General features: G+C 44.4%; 1 protein-coding gene across 1 annotated transcript; it reads right to left on the reverse strand.

The window, feature by feature from the left end:
* Positions 1–735: 735 nt before the first annotated feature.
* Positions 736–7,510, reverse strand: LOC310985355 (regulator of G-protein signaling 21-like; the record flags this gene model as incomplete). Its single annotated transcript, XM_083970929.1, has 4 exons — positions 736–912; positions 1,178–1,344; positions 4,475–4,536; positions 7,506–7,510. The coding sequence occupies 4 exons, from the start codon at positions 7,508–7,510 to the stop codon at positions 736–738; spliced, it is 411 nt and encodes a 136-aa protein (XP_083827055.1).
* Positions 7,511–17,471: the final 9,961 nt, after the last annotated feature.

Raw genomic sequence — 17,471 nt, forward strand, 5'->3', positions numbered from 1 at the left:
ATCTTTCTTTTTATTTTTAGTGATTAAGACGTTTATTCAGCAGTGACCAAATACCGCTCAGATCCAGATGTTAATGACATAGCCAATAGGCTTTAAGGGCCCACTACAGGTCAACACACCTGCTAACAAAAATAAAATGTGGTGGATCATATGGAGTGTATATATAAAACTGGGTTTTGAAATTTTATATTGGCACACAGAAAGTTTTTTGTTAATGTCAGAGACCATGAAAGGTGATACGGGACGGAAACACGGCACTATACTTAATGAAGCTATGGACAGTTTTCTTCACATATCTTTTATTAGATTCGCTTGTAAACCAGGACAAAGTGATTTGAAAATGATCTTCAGAAACTAAATATATCACACACTGAAAAATTCAAGGGCATCAATGACTCATTCGTGTGAACAAATGACAAACAATTTCCCCTCGATGTTTGTCTTTCTAAACACATGTCAACCTTTCAAAGCTTTGTCGGAATTACAGGCCTGAAAACAACTTCCACATCTGCTTAATACATTATTCAGATAATTGTTTGGCTTTTAGATCCTGTCAGTATACCCCACACCAGTAACCCTGGATCTCCTTTTCACTTCCCGTGACAGACGAGCCTTGTGTTTAAAACTGAAATCCTCAGGAGAGCCAGGTGAAGTGCAGAACAGTTCGTCGGAGTCGGAGTCGGAGGAGGAGGAGGAGGAGGCGTCGGTTTTGCTTAATTTCCTCACGTCTGCTTTTCATTGCTGTTCAGCCTGTTCCAGGAGAGCTTGGTAGGTTTCTGATTTCAGAAATCGCGGATAACAGTCGTTTTCCATCAGGCTGTATATCAGTCTCTGCGCCCTGTCGAAGCAATTTGGCCCCGGCTGAGAGATATTTTCACTGATTTCTCCTCTCGTCACACAGTCAATGTTTATCTGTGTTCAGGAAAACAACAACTTTTATTTCACCTGTGGGTTCTTTCTGCTCGGGAGATATTTGCTTTCTACATTATGATGCGTGTTGTGGATGTGCGGTGGAATAGAAATAAAAATGGAGGGATGAATGGGAAGGCCTACATGTGAGCATCAATGAATTTCACAGTTAAAATGAGTGAATCGGTGCAGAAGCAACAGGGATGACAAGAAGGAGAAGAAAGCCCGCAAAGTATTTCTGATTTAAAATTATTTCTAAAAGCCATACCTGTCTCAAAGCATCGACCTGGACGAACTCCGTGTATATCCTTTTGGCTGCAGCCGTCCTCTCCGTCTCACTCGTTAATGTTTTGTAGTCCTCGCAGGCCAGCCAGAACAGAAGGTTCTCCTCGCTGTACTCGGTCCGCAGGAAGTCCTCGAACACGAGCTGGCCTGCTGCACACAGACAACACACACACTCTGAAACATTTGACAGAAAGAGGTTAACTTTTTTATTTTTTATCTTAAAGGGATAGTTCACCCAAAATTCAAATTTCACTCATTATCTACTCACCCTCATGTCGACTAAGAGCTGTGAGAATTTTCAGAGTCCTCCGTGCCTTCTCTGAGTTACGGGGGGGTCTGCGCAGCAGTATTTGTCCATATAATGGTTCTCAATGGATACCAACTTTCTTCGTACAAAAAGACACACTGAAAAACATCCAAATACCTCCATACTGCTCGTCCCTAATGTCCCTCTTGTATTGAAGCCCCGCCATGAGAAATTGTTCCGCCGGATTTGCACTGACACAGGCAGAGCAGTGAACCGAGACACTGGGAGCTTCCGCTACAAACAAGCTTAAAATATAGACTTATTTAATTTTTTGCGGAACAATTTCTTATGTCGGGGTTTCAATACAAGAGGGACATTACAGACGAGCAGTATGGAGGTATTTGGATGTTTTTTGGTGTGTCTTTTTGGACGAAGAAAGTTGGTATCCATTGACAACCATTATATGGACAAATACTGCTGCACGGACCCCCCCGTAACTCAGAGAAGGAACGGAGGACTCTGAAAATTCTCACAGCTCTTAGTCCACATGAGGGTGAGTAGATAATGAGTGAAATTTGAATTTTGGGTGAACTATCACTTTAACTACAGGGCGTCCAGCCAGCAGCAGGATATAGAGCAGTTATTGTTTCAGCAGCATTTAAGCAGAAGCTTTAAAGTGTATTCATGTCCATTATAACGATGCATTACTACACATACCCATAATACATTCTATATTGCCTCAGGCACTTAGGAGTTTTATATATAATTGTGCTCATACTTCCTTTCCATTTTTTTCCCCTTTTCATATGTAAAAATAGAAAAAACGCTGGAGTGTCTGAGGTCCCCAAAGATGAATTCTTTTTTAAATGACGTTATTATCTTCAAATATCAGGATAATAAGTTGTACAAAGACAAAATTGGATCCATCTTGTGCGAATAAGATAATAAGATCATTTATGCACACAGGAAATTATCTTGTGCACACAGGATAAAATAAAAACATTAAAAAAAAAAGTCAGGATAGAAACATGGGTGAAAATTGGATTAAATCTGGTCTCGCTTGTTTTTGTTTTTTTGCCCATTGCATCTTCCAGCCTTAATGGAAGATGGATGAAAGCTCTGGAGAAGTTACATCGAGGCTATTTTGTCAGGAGTGAACTTCTCATGCTCCAGATTGTTTTGAGTTCACAGGTGTTTTCTCCCCATTTTTTTATTACCAGGAAAATGTCTGACCTGTGCTTGTTGCAGCAATACTTTGTTCACCGTGATTTGCTGTGCAGAGGGTTTTTTGCTCAACGACTTTTGAGACCATGGGGACACAAAAAAAAAAGTTTAAATGGATGTTTCAATGAAAAAAAAAAAAAAGGTTGAGTGTTTTAGCAGAAAATCACAAGGGCAATGAGCCTTAGCTTAAGGTTCTGCTCCTCTCTTATCTTTCACATACATTCTTCCCTCCTCAGCTCGGTCCTTGTTAGCTGAAAGAAGACGGCAAACAAAGAGACGATGCAGCGAACCACCAGGTATTGTGGTGGATGTCTGGAGGCTGCCTTTTTTTTTTTTTTGGTATTTTTTTATACTTCAAACCTTGAAAAAAACCCAAAAACCCAAACCCAGCTTCCCAATGTGCACTCTCGCATCGCTTCACACAGTCGCACCCAGCTATAATTCTTATCTCCTCCTCGCACCCTTTTACCTTTGTTATACAGGCGTATTCATCGAGCTGTGATTCCAACGCAGGTGTAAAATACTTAGCGCCGTCCTCTGGGAGCAGAAACAAACAGCTAACAGCGAGCGCAGTGAGTTATTCACACAAATTGTTTCACATAAATCACAGCTGGAGCTCCGACAGTAATTGACAGGAAACAAAATATGTCCAGAGGCCGCGTGTTCCCACCTACAAATCACTCCGGCGCCCCGTATCTGAGCCTTCAATCATAACCGACTCGACTCTTTTTAAAAAGTCGCACGAGATGTGAAGGTACATGAATGCCACCAGATTGCATCTGCCACATGCACAACTATTTATTTTTCGCTACTGTTTACCTATTTGTCACATGTGTCACCGCTTTTCTTCAAAGGGGGGAAATGGAGCAACTGGGGGTGCGAGACAAAATTCATCACCCAGAGGGACCGTTAATCTTGACGCGGCGACAACAGGGGGCTGAAATATTACAGATCAACTGAGTTCATTTCAGCAAAGTAATGAGAGAAGACAGACAGCAGGGAAGTGGGAGAGAAAGAACCCATCTGCCCCTCTTAGTTGTTTGTGATGTGGTCAGGTGGAAGCCACAAGCACCAGCACCAGCACCAGCACCAGCTTTCTTTTATGAATGGATACAAGCCGGCTGCACTACAAAAACTCAAAATCTTTCCAAGAATATTTGTTGTTTTCTTGTCAAAATGTCTCATTTCTAGTCAAAACTAATCTCTTTCCACTTAAAATAAGACTCATCACATAAAAATTTACTTGTTTTTAGATCATTTTCACTTGTTTCAAACTAATTTTCACTTGAAATAAGTAGAAAAATCTGCCAGTGAAAGCATGTTTTTTGTGCGTGTAATAAGAAAGAAAAACGTGCTCCACTGTCAGATTTTTCTACTTATTTCAAGTGAAAATCTGCTTGAAAGAAGTAAAAGTGTCTAAAAACAAGCTACTTTTTATGTGATGAGTCTTATTCTAAGTAGAATTAGATTTGTTTTGACTAGAAATAAGACAAATATTCTTGGTAAGATTTTGAGTTTTTGCAGTGTGGAATCACCATATCTACACCGGCGGCTCAGATTAGGCCTCTTATCCCTGCCAGTGTTCGTCCTCCTTAAACATGTCTCCAAATGGATTTGATGAACTTGAAGGAAAGAATATATTCTCCAGCCTCGTGAGGAAGCCCGAGGCCAATCGGGGGGATGATATACTGAGGCCGAGCGGCGGCGGAGGATTGGAAGGGTGAAAAGAAACATAAGAAAAGGACAGAGAGAGCAGCATTTGACAAGACGGAGAGAGGAGTTATAACTCTCAGCGTGGAGTGGACTCACTTTTACACTCCAGAAGTTGGTCCAGTGACTCGCCCCATGCAGCCACGTCATCAACAGGAGCCCTGCACAGCAAAAAACATCAAGAATATTTACACATTAAAGTCATTGTCAGATATCTATCAATGTTTTGACATCTGATTTTTTTTTTGTCAAACAAGAACTCTGAATGAAGTTCATCCGTCCATGACTCACATGTTGGCTGATATCGGCTCTTTAATTGATCCCAGGTATCGGACCAGTTGGCCTCGTCGTCCCCGTGAGGTGAATCTCCTGCACAGAGCGTATACAGACTGGAGTTATCGCCATGGTAACTGCTTAAAGAAGAAGTATAGGCCCATGTTGAGTGGGGTCAAAAGTCTGAGACCACTAGACTCCACTGTCGCTCGAATTAGTCTGATTAATTGTGGATACCAAGTGAGAAGACAAAATTATGCAGCTGTAATTCTATAATAGGTGTGATCAGTGTAATTGGCAATGATGTGATGTAACAGAAAATGATACATCTACTTTTCTCTACAGGAAATTCCTGTTTTTTGCATTACTAAATTAAATATGGTATATTACTGGGTCTTTTTTTTTTTTGACATACTCAGGCAAGGTTGAGTTAATTATGTCCTCTAGCGAGAAGTAAAGTTTGAATACCTCACATACAATTTGCACATGGGTAAAAGTACAGGGCCACTTTACACAGTTTCCCTGAGCCCTTGATGCTCTACCTGGGTGGATTTGATGCTATTAATATTCTGTGGGAATCGAGGAAACCACTGTGAGGATTTGTATTTCACTAACTTAACTTATACCCTCACAGACTTGTTTCTGTACGTCTAATTGTAGCTTGTCTACAAGGAGTTAGATTAACGTCAGCGATGGAGGCTACTAGCCTAACTGGCTGCATCCTCTCATCATTAGTTTACTTGTTCAGAAATTCAAAATCAGATTAAATTTGAATGATGCCTGTGGGTAAATTGGGCCGTAGCAGCAGCAGCAGAAAGCAGAGAATCGGAGAAACACGAGTCAGAGCTGTGGATGTAATAAATGGAATTACAGCGAATAAACATGCAGGAAAAAGTGAAGCAAATAAACGGAGAAGTTGGAGACGCTCGGGCTCAAGTGGATGTGCAAGAGCTGTTCACATTATCAGATGTGTTGAATGGATAAAAGGGACTGTACAGAGTGTGCGTGTGTTGTGTGCACTGTAAAGCAGCTCCTGTGTGTAGAGATGTGTGTCGCCGTGACAACTCAACAGATGATTTTACACACAACCTGCTGCATGTTGATACACAAATGCAATATTGCATTTCTATAACAAACAGCCTATTATTGCACCTGTAGCTGTAGGTGTGGAGCTGTCTGTCTGTGCTGCCAGGCCAAGCCCAGTCATTAGGGGGCTGAAGCAGCGCAGCACTACTTGTCACCCAGGAAGTGAAGTGTGATTTGTTTTTAAGCATTTTTTTTTATTTTAAATCTCTGGTGACTCTCTGCTCCACAGTCAGACAGTTGAAGCACATTCACAAACGGTTAATTTAAACCAGTGTTTTTCAACCTTGGGGTTGGGACCTAATGTGGGGTCGCCTGAAATGTCTACTAATTGATAAAAGAAATTACTGATAAATATGTATTTTTTAACTATCTAAAACACCACACACAATCTTAAAGGTACATTGTGTAGGAATTACTCCCGTCTAGCGTTGCGGTTGTATATCGCAAGCAACTCAATCGTATTTTTCATGCTGCATTCACCTGAAATTGGGCAGACAGCAGACGGACAACAGCCGCTGCACGTACAGTAACGGCATAAACAAGCCTCTATGTAAACAAGAGGTCCGTCAGCACGAGGCAAAACAATACACCTGACAATATGTTGTTGTGGCGATGTCGTATTGTTTACCTGACCAACGTTTTGCCGGCTTTCTCTGGACTTCTGTGACTAAAATGACATCTGGTTTGTTACCGACGGCCGTCTGCCCGACTGCAGGTGAATGCAGCATCAGTGTTGATGGGGGTGATACTGATTAATGATAAACTGAACGAAATAATCTATTTTCGTGAATAGATAACAGGAGAACTTAGGCTACACAATGTCCCTTTAAACAAATGTATTCTATACTTTAACTTCCTCAAATATAAATCGAGTTCAAATAAAATGCAGATATCTGAGCTGGCACATCTTGAATGATGGTCGCCAGAAATTTGTGATGTCAAAATGGGGTCAAGAGGCAAAAAAGGTTGGGAACCACTGATTTTAACACATGACAGCTGTTGTGGACCAAATATATCATCTGTTCTATTCCACGTTAGGCCACCAAAACATTACCAGGGATTGTCCTGTCACAGAGCCTGCAGCCGTGAGCTGACCTCCCTGACCTGCCATCAGCACCAGTATCTGGGTAAAGACTGTGCAGCACAGTTCACCAAACCAACACCACTGAGTGAGTAGTGTCACAGCCTTTTGCTGTGAAAGTGTGTCTGTAGCAACTAAATGAACATATCTTAGCAGAGTTTAGAGACTTAAAATAAGAGTAAACAACAGCAGCAGCAGCTTTTCAAGTATCTTCCAGAATAACGTTCAGTGGTAAAGAAAACAGTTTAGTATTCAACAAGAATTTCTGCAAAAGAAAATGTTTGCAAGATTCTTATGGATTACAACTAAATCCTGTGAACGATGCAGAAAACAGCGTGTGTTCAAGTCGCAGCGATGCTGAAAAATTTGTTTGCAATTCAGATGTTGGTGACTGGTTTAATATATAGTATATTCATTTTTTCTCTCTTTCTTTTAGACTGATCAGCTGATTTTCAAAAATCTTTCATCCCTGTGTTTGTTCACTGGTCTGGGGACGCAGCAGTCTGACCTAAATAAAGTAAACATGAGAATTCTTTAAAAAAAATGTTTTATGTCCCTTTTTGATAGCAGAAATCTAATTGCTCAAAAGTACGTCACTTAACGAAGGGAGATGAAACCGCTCATAGAAAAAAAAAAAAAAAAAAAGTTCAGAGAGCTTTGACAGAGCTGCTTTGAACTGTGCAGTGTTACGCCATGTGTTATCAAAAAGTCCCTCAGATGTGAGGGGACAAGGCATCACAAGAAAGACTATATCCTCCTCTTCTTTTTCTACTTCTTCTCTTTTTTTTCTCCCTTCTTCTCATATATAGCGCAGAGCATAGCATACGCAGCAGCTCAAAGGATCCTCACTCCTCGTTGGACCTTTTCACATTTTTTCCCAGGGAGGGAAAGAAGGAAGAGAAAGAGCTGGAGGCATCTTTAGTGAGAAACACAGAAGGAGAAACTTCCAATAAAAAGAAGAAAGAAAAAAAAAACTGCACAGATCACAGGAGTCCCATCAGAAACACTTGCTCGCAAACTTGGAAGACGAGGGAGAAAGAGAGAAGAGAGACAGAGAGAGAGAGAGAGAGAACCATCCACAAAACACATCCCAGTTTTATTTTAGCAACAAGCTTTGTGGCCGGGCGAGATCAGAGAGAGGCAGTCATTACCGAAAACAAGGCAGACAGGAGGGGAAGTGAAACATTCAACAGTGTTCAGCATTATCAAAACCGCTCGGTTGCCCAGACTATACGACATCGTCCAAAATCTGCAAGCATAAGCCAAATGTGAGAGCCATGGTACTTACAGCATGTGCTTCCTGTTGCCAGAGAGGACTGGAGTATATTTTGTTCAACTTCAAGTTGTTGTGGGAAAAATGTGATCTCAACAACACACTCCCAGGCTTCCCTCGCCTCACCTGACTTACCCTACAGGTTACAAGCCCGTACACGTTGAGCCGCAGCGCTGACAGGCCCGGGGTTTCCTGAAATGTCAGCTTTCACTCTTCTGCTGTTTTCACCTTAAACTGTAAATGTTTTAGCTGGAAATGATTAAAAAAAAAACAAAAAAAACCCAACTCATTAGAGTGTGTTCTCTTAAGTCGGGGAACTACACAAACATTAGTGAAGATTAAGATATATAAGACTTCAAGGACATCGTTCACAGTTGATGCAGAGACTAGACAGGCACAGCTGTGACTAACCCTGCCCTAGCTGCTTACAAGCACCGCTGAAGGCCCGAGCACATGTCTGGCTCCGGCTTGGATTTCAGCCCTCAAAGATAATCATGCATCTCTTTGGAGGAGGAGTGGAGCTGTCAGTTCAAAGTTTGCGGTTGACAGACAGGAAGTCTTTTTTATATCTAGTTTTATCTACAGTACTTACACCCTTATGGTGTTGCATTGGATTTGATATAATCATCAATCAATGACATCAATTTAAGAGTTGTTTTTCTAACAAGAGCTACTTTCTCAACAATGGTTGAGTATATTCTCCAGTCAAATATTAGATACAGACTTGTCTCTGTCTTGGTCTTTGAAGGTTATTTGATGAAACTCTAGCGTCGACCGCGGTCACTTCCTTCATCTACACATGGTGACTCTGGTGTGAAGGAGATTTTCTCACTTCCAGTGTTCATCTCATTTCCCTAGGTCTCACTTTTGGTGTCAGACTACAGCCCATAATGACCTTCACTACAGTTCAAAGCTGCTCTATTGCTACTAGTTACTGTTAAAGGGATAGTTCAACATTTTGGCAAATTAGCCCATTGCCATAATCCCTATAGTTTTAGCAGTAGGTTGGTTACCTTTAATTGTCGGTGCAAGCTATTTTTAGAATGGCGGAGCAGAGCCATGAGCTGCTCAGAGCTACACTACGGAGGCTCATGGGATTTCTTGGTTTCTCTCATCAAATTCATCAAATAAACAATCCAACAACTCCAAAACGCTCTGGTGGACAAGTTGTGAGCTGCACATTCACCACGCTATGAGATAATAACAGAACGTTACCAGACAGAGTTGTTTTAGAGGGAAATTCATGCAAAACCACTGATGCGTGATCAGGGGTAGACAATAAGGGAAAGATCACTGGCCCCACCATTCTAACCACTGGCCCAGGACAATAGGTATCGATCCCCATATTAACGAAAAACAACATATCCCAGCCAATTCCTGCGGTCTCGCCATCGAGGCTGGAACTTTCTGATACCATTACTAGTCAATTTCCAACATTCTTGATACTTATTCAATACCACGATCTTGTAGTTTCTTGAGATTTTGGGGGATTATTTTGTTATATGTATTTTAGTGATTATGTATGAGTTGGTATATTTGTGTTTAATTTTTGTATGTTATTTATTTGAGTCTGATGTAAAGGATTTATATCCTGTATCAGATATGTTTCATTCAATTTCATTAAAGAAGGTCAAAAAAAGTGCTTTTAAATTCATCAGGCTACTTTATTTAATAAATAAATAACTGTTTCACATATTTAGCCTCCACTGTGGTTTAACAATGAAGTAAAAACAGAGTTAAAATGGTAAATATGCCTCAACACAAACATGAAGTTATGTAGTCATTACTTTTATCCTCCAAGTAGTTCAGTGATATAACTGTTGTTCTCATTCATTCACGTTTAGGCTGTTTCCACAGATTGGTGCAAAACTGACTCATTGTTTCATTTTCAGCTCAGTTTTGCGTTTACACACGTTTTTTTGTTGTTGTTATTATGGTCTAAATGTCACGTGACGTGCCACCGCTGTGGCGCACACCGAACAGCTGGCGCCCCAGCGCGAGCTCTGGCCCGTGTGTAACGTTCGCGTCGGTCCCGACAGGACTCGACCCGACGCGCTGAGGAGGAGGGAAGTTTCATGGTTAAGAAAAAGGTTTTTATCGGTTCTTGTGACGACCTTCTATCAGCAGCAGTGAGTGAGCTGGAGCTGCAGCTGCTTGCAGGTGGTGCTGACGTGCCAGGGCACAGCGCTGGCTGCGCACAGAAAGTAGATGTCTCTGTCGTTGATCGGGTCGGGATCTCTTAGCACTAATTACCGAGACGATTTGACAGTTATCATTTCAAACCACAGGGATTTAATGTAAAATTAGATTTATTTATTTACTTGTTATATTTTTTTCAAGGCATTATTTTCACTGGCCCCACCGGGCCAGTGTTTGGAGCGTTCTGGTGGCCCTGACGGTTTGAAAAGTACGTCCGGGCTACCGGGCCATTTATATTGTCGACCCCTGGTGATCCCGTTGGGGGCAGCTTTTAGGCAAGCAGTCTCTGCATTTGCCTTGAAAACAACTCTGTCTCATAACAATCCGTTATTATCTCATAGTGTGGTGAATGTGCAGGTCACAACTTGTCCACCAGAGCGTTTTGGAGTTGTTGGATTGTGTATTTGATGAGTTTGATGAGGGAAACCAAGAAATCCCGTTAGCCTCCATAGTGTAGCTCTGAGCAGCTGCTTCACCGTTCTAAAAACAGCTTGCACCGACAATTAAAGGTCACTAACCTACTCCTAAGACTATAGGGATTATGGCAATGGGCCAATTTGCCAAAATGTTGAACTATCCCTTTAAGACCCCAATGTGACTGATGAATGGTGGACACCTAGAGACACGTTCATCCTTTGTTGCTGTGGTAACCTGGATAAAGATGTAAAAAAAAAAGCATACACTCAGAGATCATGTGCAATTATGGGATAAATGTGGAGAAGGACACGTCATGTTAATTGAAATGAAATTAAATCATGTAAACAGGTTAGTAAACAAAAGCAAAGAAAACAATGAGAGCAAGTAGCTGCACTTTGCAAACTTTGCAAAAGAGTGGGCTGAAGACAGAAACTTCTATAGGCCCACCCCTTCTCCATAACTCAACTGAAATGAATTAATCGTCCAGCTTCCTTTGAGTGATCTGCTGGGGGAAAAACAAACAAACATGAAAAGCCACTGTTGAAAAAGATTCAATCTTCTGAACTTGGTGTAGCTCCACTATCATTAGCTGTGATTGCGCTGCTCATCATTTTCTCTGCAGCAGGTCTGTGTGCAATAAACACTTGAGCCTGTGACATCTGAACTCCTGGACATGGAGTTTTTCAGCTCAATCACATGTGGTTTGTTAGAGAAAGATCGTCGGCGTGACAGAAAAGTAAACTAGGGTTCAGGGTGAGGAACCTAAAGGTTGGAGTCAGGGATCTGATTGGGGTTAACATGACACAGTCAATTGGACTCAAACTCATAATTCATACGTGCAACAAGGTCATCTACCTCTAAATACCTACTAAGCAACCTTATTTATTTTTATTTTTTTATACAACTGCTACCATGGAAACCTCTGAATGTATCACAGATGCAGGTGCTGCAGGATTCACCTCCAGTTATGGTACAATATTTCCTCCAGTATGTTATCAGGACCCATTTCCTTTTGACTGAACCAGTGCATCTGTGCAGGACATAGGAGGGCTCTTTGACCCAGTTCATGCAAAAACCCCTCCCACCCCCCAGCCCCCCCCCCCCTCCCACCACGGGCATCAAAGTCTCCGGAGACAACAGGATGGCAGAGAGAAGCAGATGCTCAAGTATCAGGCAGAGGTGGGGTGCAATGTCCTCGTCTAACAGAGAGACAGAGGGAGCGATGGGAAGAGGGATGGGGCTGTGAAAATGACTGATGGGAGCACAAATGGCAAAGCTGTGATCGGGAGGAAAGAGGAGGAAAGAGGAGGGGGAGGGGGTGTGTGAAGGGAGACGAGGACGACGCTGACAGCCGAGCGGGGCCCTACCTGTCCGCCCATCTCTCGTTTCCTGTCTTGATTTGCAAGTCCTCGACGGGACGCTCGGGCGGAGGCCGGCCCGGGAAAAACAAGAACAGGTGTCATAAAATACAGCTGCGACTGGGATTTGCATCTGTAATGACCCCACCGGAGACGCCGGCGAGTGTGATGTTCGCAACAAAAACCTGTCAGACGCGCGCTCGGAGTGATATTCATCACCAACTGAGCTGCACCCGATCTGCTTGTCCCATCACTTAACGATGATGGAAAACGGCTGGAAAAGAGCTTCTTCTGGGGTTTTTGTTTTTTTGTGTTTTTTTTTCTTCCTGTTTACTGAAGCAGAGTCGCTCTTACTTGTTTAATGACTTTGAAACACAATTTTAAAAACAACACACCTGTTTAACTGACCCAGATGGGAACGATTTCCCAGGTGTGAGGAGAGGTTTAAAGATTCAATCAATTACAGACTGATCGACTCGCACACATCTGAGCCGCCGCCTCGATACCATCAAACATGTTTCATGTTCACAAGGAGGCATCTGCAGGAAACTACACGTGTGTGTGTATTTTTTATAGGGACGATACATACAACATTTCAACAAAAAGTGGAAAATGTGATGCATACAAGACATCTAGCTTCAGCTAATTTGCAGTCTTTCCCCTGGTCAGGCTTTAGAATAGGATAAAAATATACTGAATACAATAAATGCAATGATACAAATACAAAAAAAAGCCACTGCACTATTTGTATTCGGATTCAGGCTTTTAAATAAACTTCGGATTCATATTCGAATTCGGGAAGAAACTGGAAGTGGGCGCACTGACTTCAGGCGAGCTAGTGCTACGCCGAGCTAGCCGGCTAACTTCCGCTTTAGCTCTCGGCTAACTAGAACGGGAATCAAATAATTGAATCGTGCGGCTCTTCTAGACTTTCCAAACGTAATCGGACTGAATGGATCAAATTCTGGTAGTGAAACGAGTCGTTTCACGGGGGTTGTGACACTCAAAACATTTTTTCCACTGTTTTATAGCTGCTTCTTTCCACAGTAACCTATTGTCTATGAGAAAAATGCTAAGTTGTTGAACGGTGACCCTGGAAGTATCGGTGAGCACTTCGTGTCTAACTTACTGTAATGCAATGCATGCAGGGAGTTGCTGTTTCTTAGCAACCCTAACGTGAACTAGACACAAATGAAACATGGAGACTCAGTGTTGCCTGCTCGTGTTTGGCACAATACTCGTGTTGTGCTTCTATGGCGGGCGCACCAACGTTAAGGTGCATTACCGCCAACTAGTGTGTTGGAGTGTGAACCAGAACCACTTGTGTGCTGTTGCTGATCCAAACGTTTCTTTTTCTTTAGAAAAAAGCTCCCGAATAAGGAGGAAAAACTTTGTTCAGCAAAACTATTCAGAATCAAAGTGTTATTTGTGTACTTCCGAATACGTATTCTGGTTCGGGTCCATCCCTAGTGTGTAGATCAGAGAATGAGCCACTTAAAGCAAAGGTAACAGTGAGATGAATTGGAAATGTTACACATTAGAGTTATAGAGGCATATGGCACATACTCACCCCCCCTTCCCCTCCTCCCCTTCCTTCCCCATCAGCTCTGCTTTTTGACTGTGCAATAACCTGCCACCCATATTCTCATTGACATCCCAAGGTGGCAGAACTTATTACAGCCTCAAACTTAGGTCACTTTACAAATGAAACGACCTCCATTTCATTTGAATGCCTGTGCGTTGGTGGGCGATGCTGCAGTAATGCGTCTGCCACCGTCCTTGTCTTTTTATATTGTTTGCCATTTGTGGGGTGACACAGTGCGCTGCAGTAAATGTAATGTCTGCCTGAAACGCTGATATTAGTTAATGGCGTATAATGTTCATTGCCAACATTTGTCCAATTTGTTGTTGATAAATGTTGGAGTAACATCTTTTTTATTCTAGGACACTGTGGTCACTGGAGACTGATAGGTGTCTGATATAACAGGAGGACACAGGAAAGATGCAGATGCAGGTGATTTGCAAATATAACTGCAGGGAACCATAGCAACACTTATGCGTAATGTTACCTTTAGGAGTTGTGGAGAGGGGAGAGTTTTCCAGACTGGACCCCTCGTCCACATCCACATCCACACCCACTCCAGCAGCAGCAGCAGCACTGTCAGGGGGAATTGTAACCGAGTTCTTTGTGATAAATAAATAACTCAGAAATATATATATACTCTCCCATGTCAGTATGCTGGCTACTGTCCTCCTACTCTTCTCCCTCCTCCTCCTTCTCCTCTTCCTCGCTCTCATCTCTCTCTTCATTAGCTGCTCTCCCTCCCTGACCCCCTCCTGCTGCTTCTGCTGCCAAAGCCGCACCGGTTGTAGCCTGGAAATATTGGAAACAAATTAATTGGATTACTAATCAGCGATCAGACTGTTCAGCTTTCCCATGTGTGGTTTCTGAAGTTTCTAGTTTTGCCTCTGTTTTAATATTCATCAGAAGTGTGTGTGTGTGTGGTGGGGATTAATTAAAGGGGAACTATGAAAGAGTGGTCGCTTTCCTGCTGTTCTGCTAACCCTCCTCCTGGCCATGTGCATTTGTTTACAACGAAGCCGGCTAGAAATCAATCAATAGAGCGGTGGATAGCATTATTTATACACCGCTGGGGCCGGGAGCAGAGCTAGATCTTGCAGCTCTAAGAAGCTGTCAGAGCTGCAAGATCTAGCTCTGCTCCCGGCCCCAGCGGTGTACCCTACAAAGTTTATAAACAGTGTCCACGGCTCCTTGGACGTCTCTGGAAGATCCTGAAGGTGATTTGGCGGAGAGGGAAAGTCGCCGCCCAGTGGAGGTACGCAGAGGGGGTCTGGATACCAAAAGAAGAGGACTCTTGCAACATCGAGCAGTTCCGGATCATCTCGCTGCTCAGCGCGGAGAGCAAGATTTTCTTCAAGATCGTGTCCCAACGGCTGACAGATTTCCTTTTGAAGAACACCTACCTTGACACCTCGGTCCAGAAGGGGGGAGTCCCAGGGGTACCTGGATGCCTGGAGCATACGGGAGTGGTGACGCAGCTGATCCGGGAGGCAAGGGAGAGCAAAGGAGACCTGGCAACTCTTTGGCTTGATTTAACCAACGCCTACGGTTCTATCCCACACAAGCTCGTCGAAACCGCACTGGCAAGACACCATGTTCCAGACAAGATCAGCAGCCTTATCATGGACTACTATGGCAACTTCAGCGCTCGAGTCTCCTCAGGTCAAGTAACATCTGCCTGGCACCGCCTTGAGAAGGGCATAATCACCGGTTGCACAATCTCAGTGCCACTCTTCTCACTGGCCATGAACATGATTGTCAAGTCCGCCGAGGTCGAATGCAGAGGTGCCAAGTCAAGATCTGGAACACGGCAGCCCCCCATAAGAGCCTTTATGGACGACTTGACAGTCATGACAACATCTGTCCCAGGGTGCAGATGGCTCCTCCAGGGACTGGAACGGCTCATCCAATGGGCAAGGATGAGCTTTAAGCCCGCTAAGTCCAGGTCACTGGTCCTGAAGAAAGGCAAAGTGACCGATCAGTTCCGCTTCGCCGTAGGAGGGACCAGAATTCCATCAGTGACCGAAAAACCTGTCAAAACCCTGGGTAAGATCTTCGACAGTTCCCTGAAGGACTCAGCAGCCATAAAACAGACCAAGTGCGACCTGGCAACCTGGCTTACCACCATCGACAAGTCTGGTCTCCCAGGAAAATTTAAAGCCTGGATCTACCAGCACGGAGTCTTGCCAAGGATACTCTGGCCCCTGCTGGTCTATGAGGTACCAACAACAACGGTAGAGGCACTCGAGAAGTCCATCAGCCAGTTTCTCAGGAGATGGCTGGGGCTTCCTCGGTCCTTGAGCAGCATCGCCTTGTATGGCCATTCCACCAAACTGCAGCTCCCTTTCAGTGGACTAACGGAGGAGTTCAAAGTCACTCGCTCCAGAGAGGCGATGATGTACAGGGACTCTGCAGACATCAAAGTCGCATCAGCAGGGATCCTTGTGAAGACCGGGAGAAAGTGGCAGGCTCAGGAGGCCATTACCAGAGCTGAGGCGCGACTGAGGCACAAGATGCTGGTGGGCTCTGTTGCAACAGGGCGGGCAGGTCTGGGTTGCTTTCCAAAGCCGCGCTACGACCAAGCCCGTGGAAAGGAGAAGCGTCAGCTGGTCCAGGATGAGATTCGAGCGGAGGAGGAGGAAGACCGATGCAGCAAGATGGTCGGCATGTCCAAGCAGGGAGCATGGACTCGGTGGGAGCACGCAGAATCCCGCAAGATCACTTGGGCAGAGCTGTGGAGAGCGGAGCCATTACGCATCAAGTTTCTCATCCAGTCAGTCTATGACGTCCTCCCGAGCCCAGCCAACCTGCACACCTGGGGCCTAGTCGATGCTCCTGAATGCAAGCTGTGCCAGAGGAGGGGCACCCTGGAGCATATCCTAAGCTGCTGCCCAAAAGCACTAGGGGAGGGGCGCTACCGCTGGCGCCACGACCAAGTTTTAAGATCTTTGGCAGATGCCACCTGCATGGCGATCCAGCACAGCAAGACCCAGGCTGCCCCAAAGCAGGCAATCTCCTTCATAAGACCAGGACAGAAGGCACACCAACACCAGCCCAGCTCTGCAGGGGGGCTCCTCACCACCGCTCGCGACTGGCAGCTCCAAGTTGACCTCGGCAGACAGCTTAAGTTCCCAGACAACATCACAACCACTCGTCTCCGCCCAGATATGGTGTTAACATCGGAGTCCACCAAGCAAGTGGTTTTAATAGAACTGACTGTCCCCTGGGAGGACCGCATCGATGAGGCCAATGAGCGAAAGAGGGCCAAGTACGCCGAGCTCATCGTAGAGTGTCGGAGTAACGGCTGGAAAGCACGCTGTGAGCCAGTCGAGGTTGGGTGCCGTGGCTTCGCAGGCCATTCACTTGTGCGAACCCTCAAACTCCTTGGAGTGAACGGACTGCAATCAAAGAGAGCCATAAAAAACACGCTAGAGGCTGCAGAGAGGGCCTCTAGGTGGCTGTGGATCCGCAGGGGGGATCCGTGGAACAACGCGCAACTTGGACACAAGCTGGGGACTGATCACCCCCGGCTGGGTCGCCCAGGAGAGGGTGTATGAAGATCAAAGACCCGAAACACCCCATGACCCTGGGTTCTTCACTGATGACGTGTCCAAGTATCACCGGAAGGTGTATTCAACTCCAATAACTCAGAAATATATATATACTCTCCCATGTCAGTATGCTGGCTACTGTCCTCCTACTCTTCTCCCTCCTCCTCCTTCTCCTCTTCCTCGCTCTCATCTCTCTCTTCATTAGCTGCTCTCCCTCCCTGACCCCCTCCTGCTGCTTCTGCTGCCAAAGCCGCACCGGTTGTAGCCTGGAAATAT

Source organism: Trachurus trachurus (genome assembly GCF_905171665.1).
Source record: "Trachurus trachurus genome assembly, chromosome: 4".
NCBI classification, from domain to species: Eukaryota; Metazoa; Chordata; class Actinopteri; order Carangiformes; family Carangidae; genus Trachurus; species Trachurus trachurus.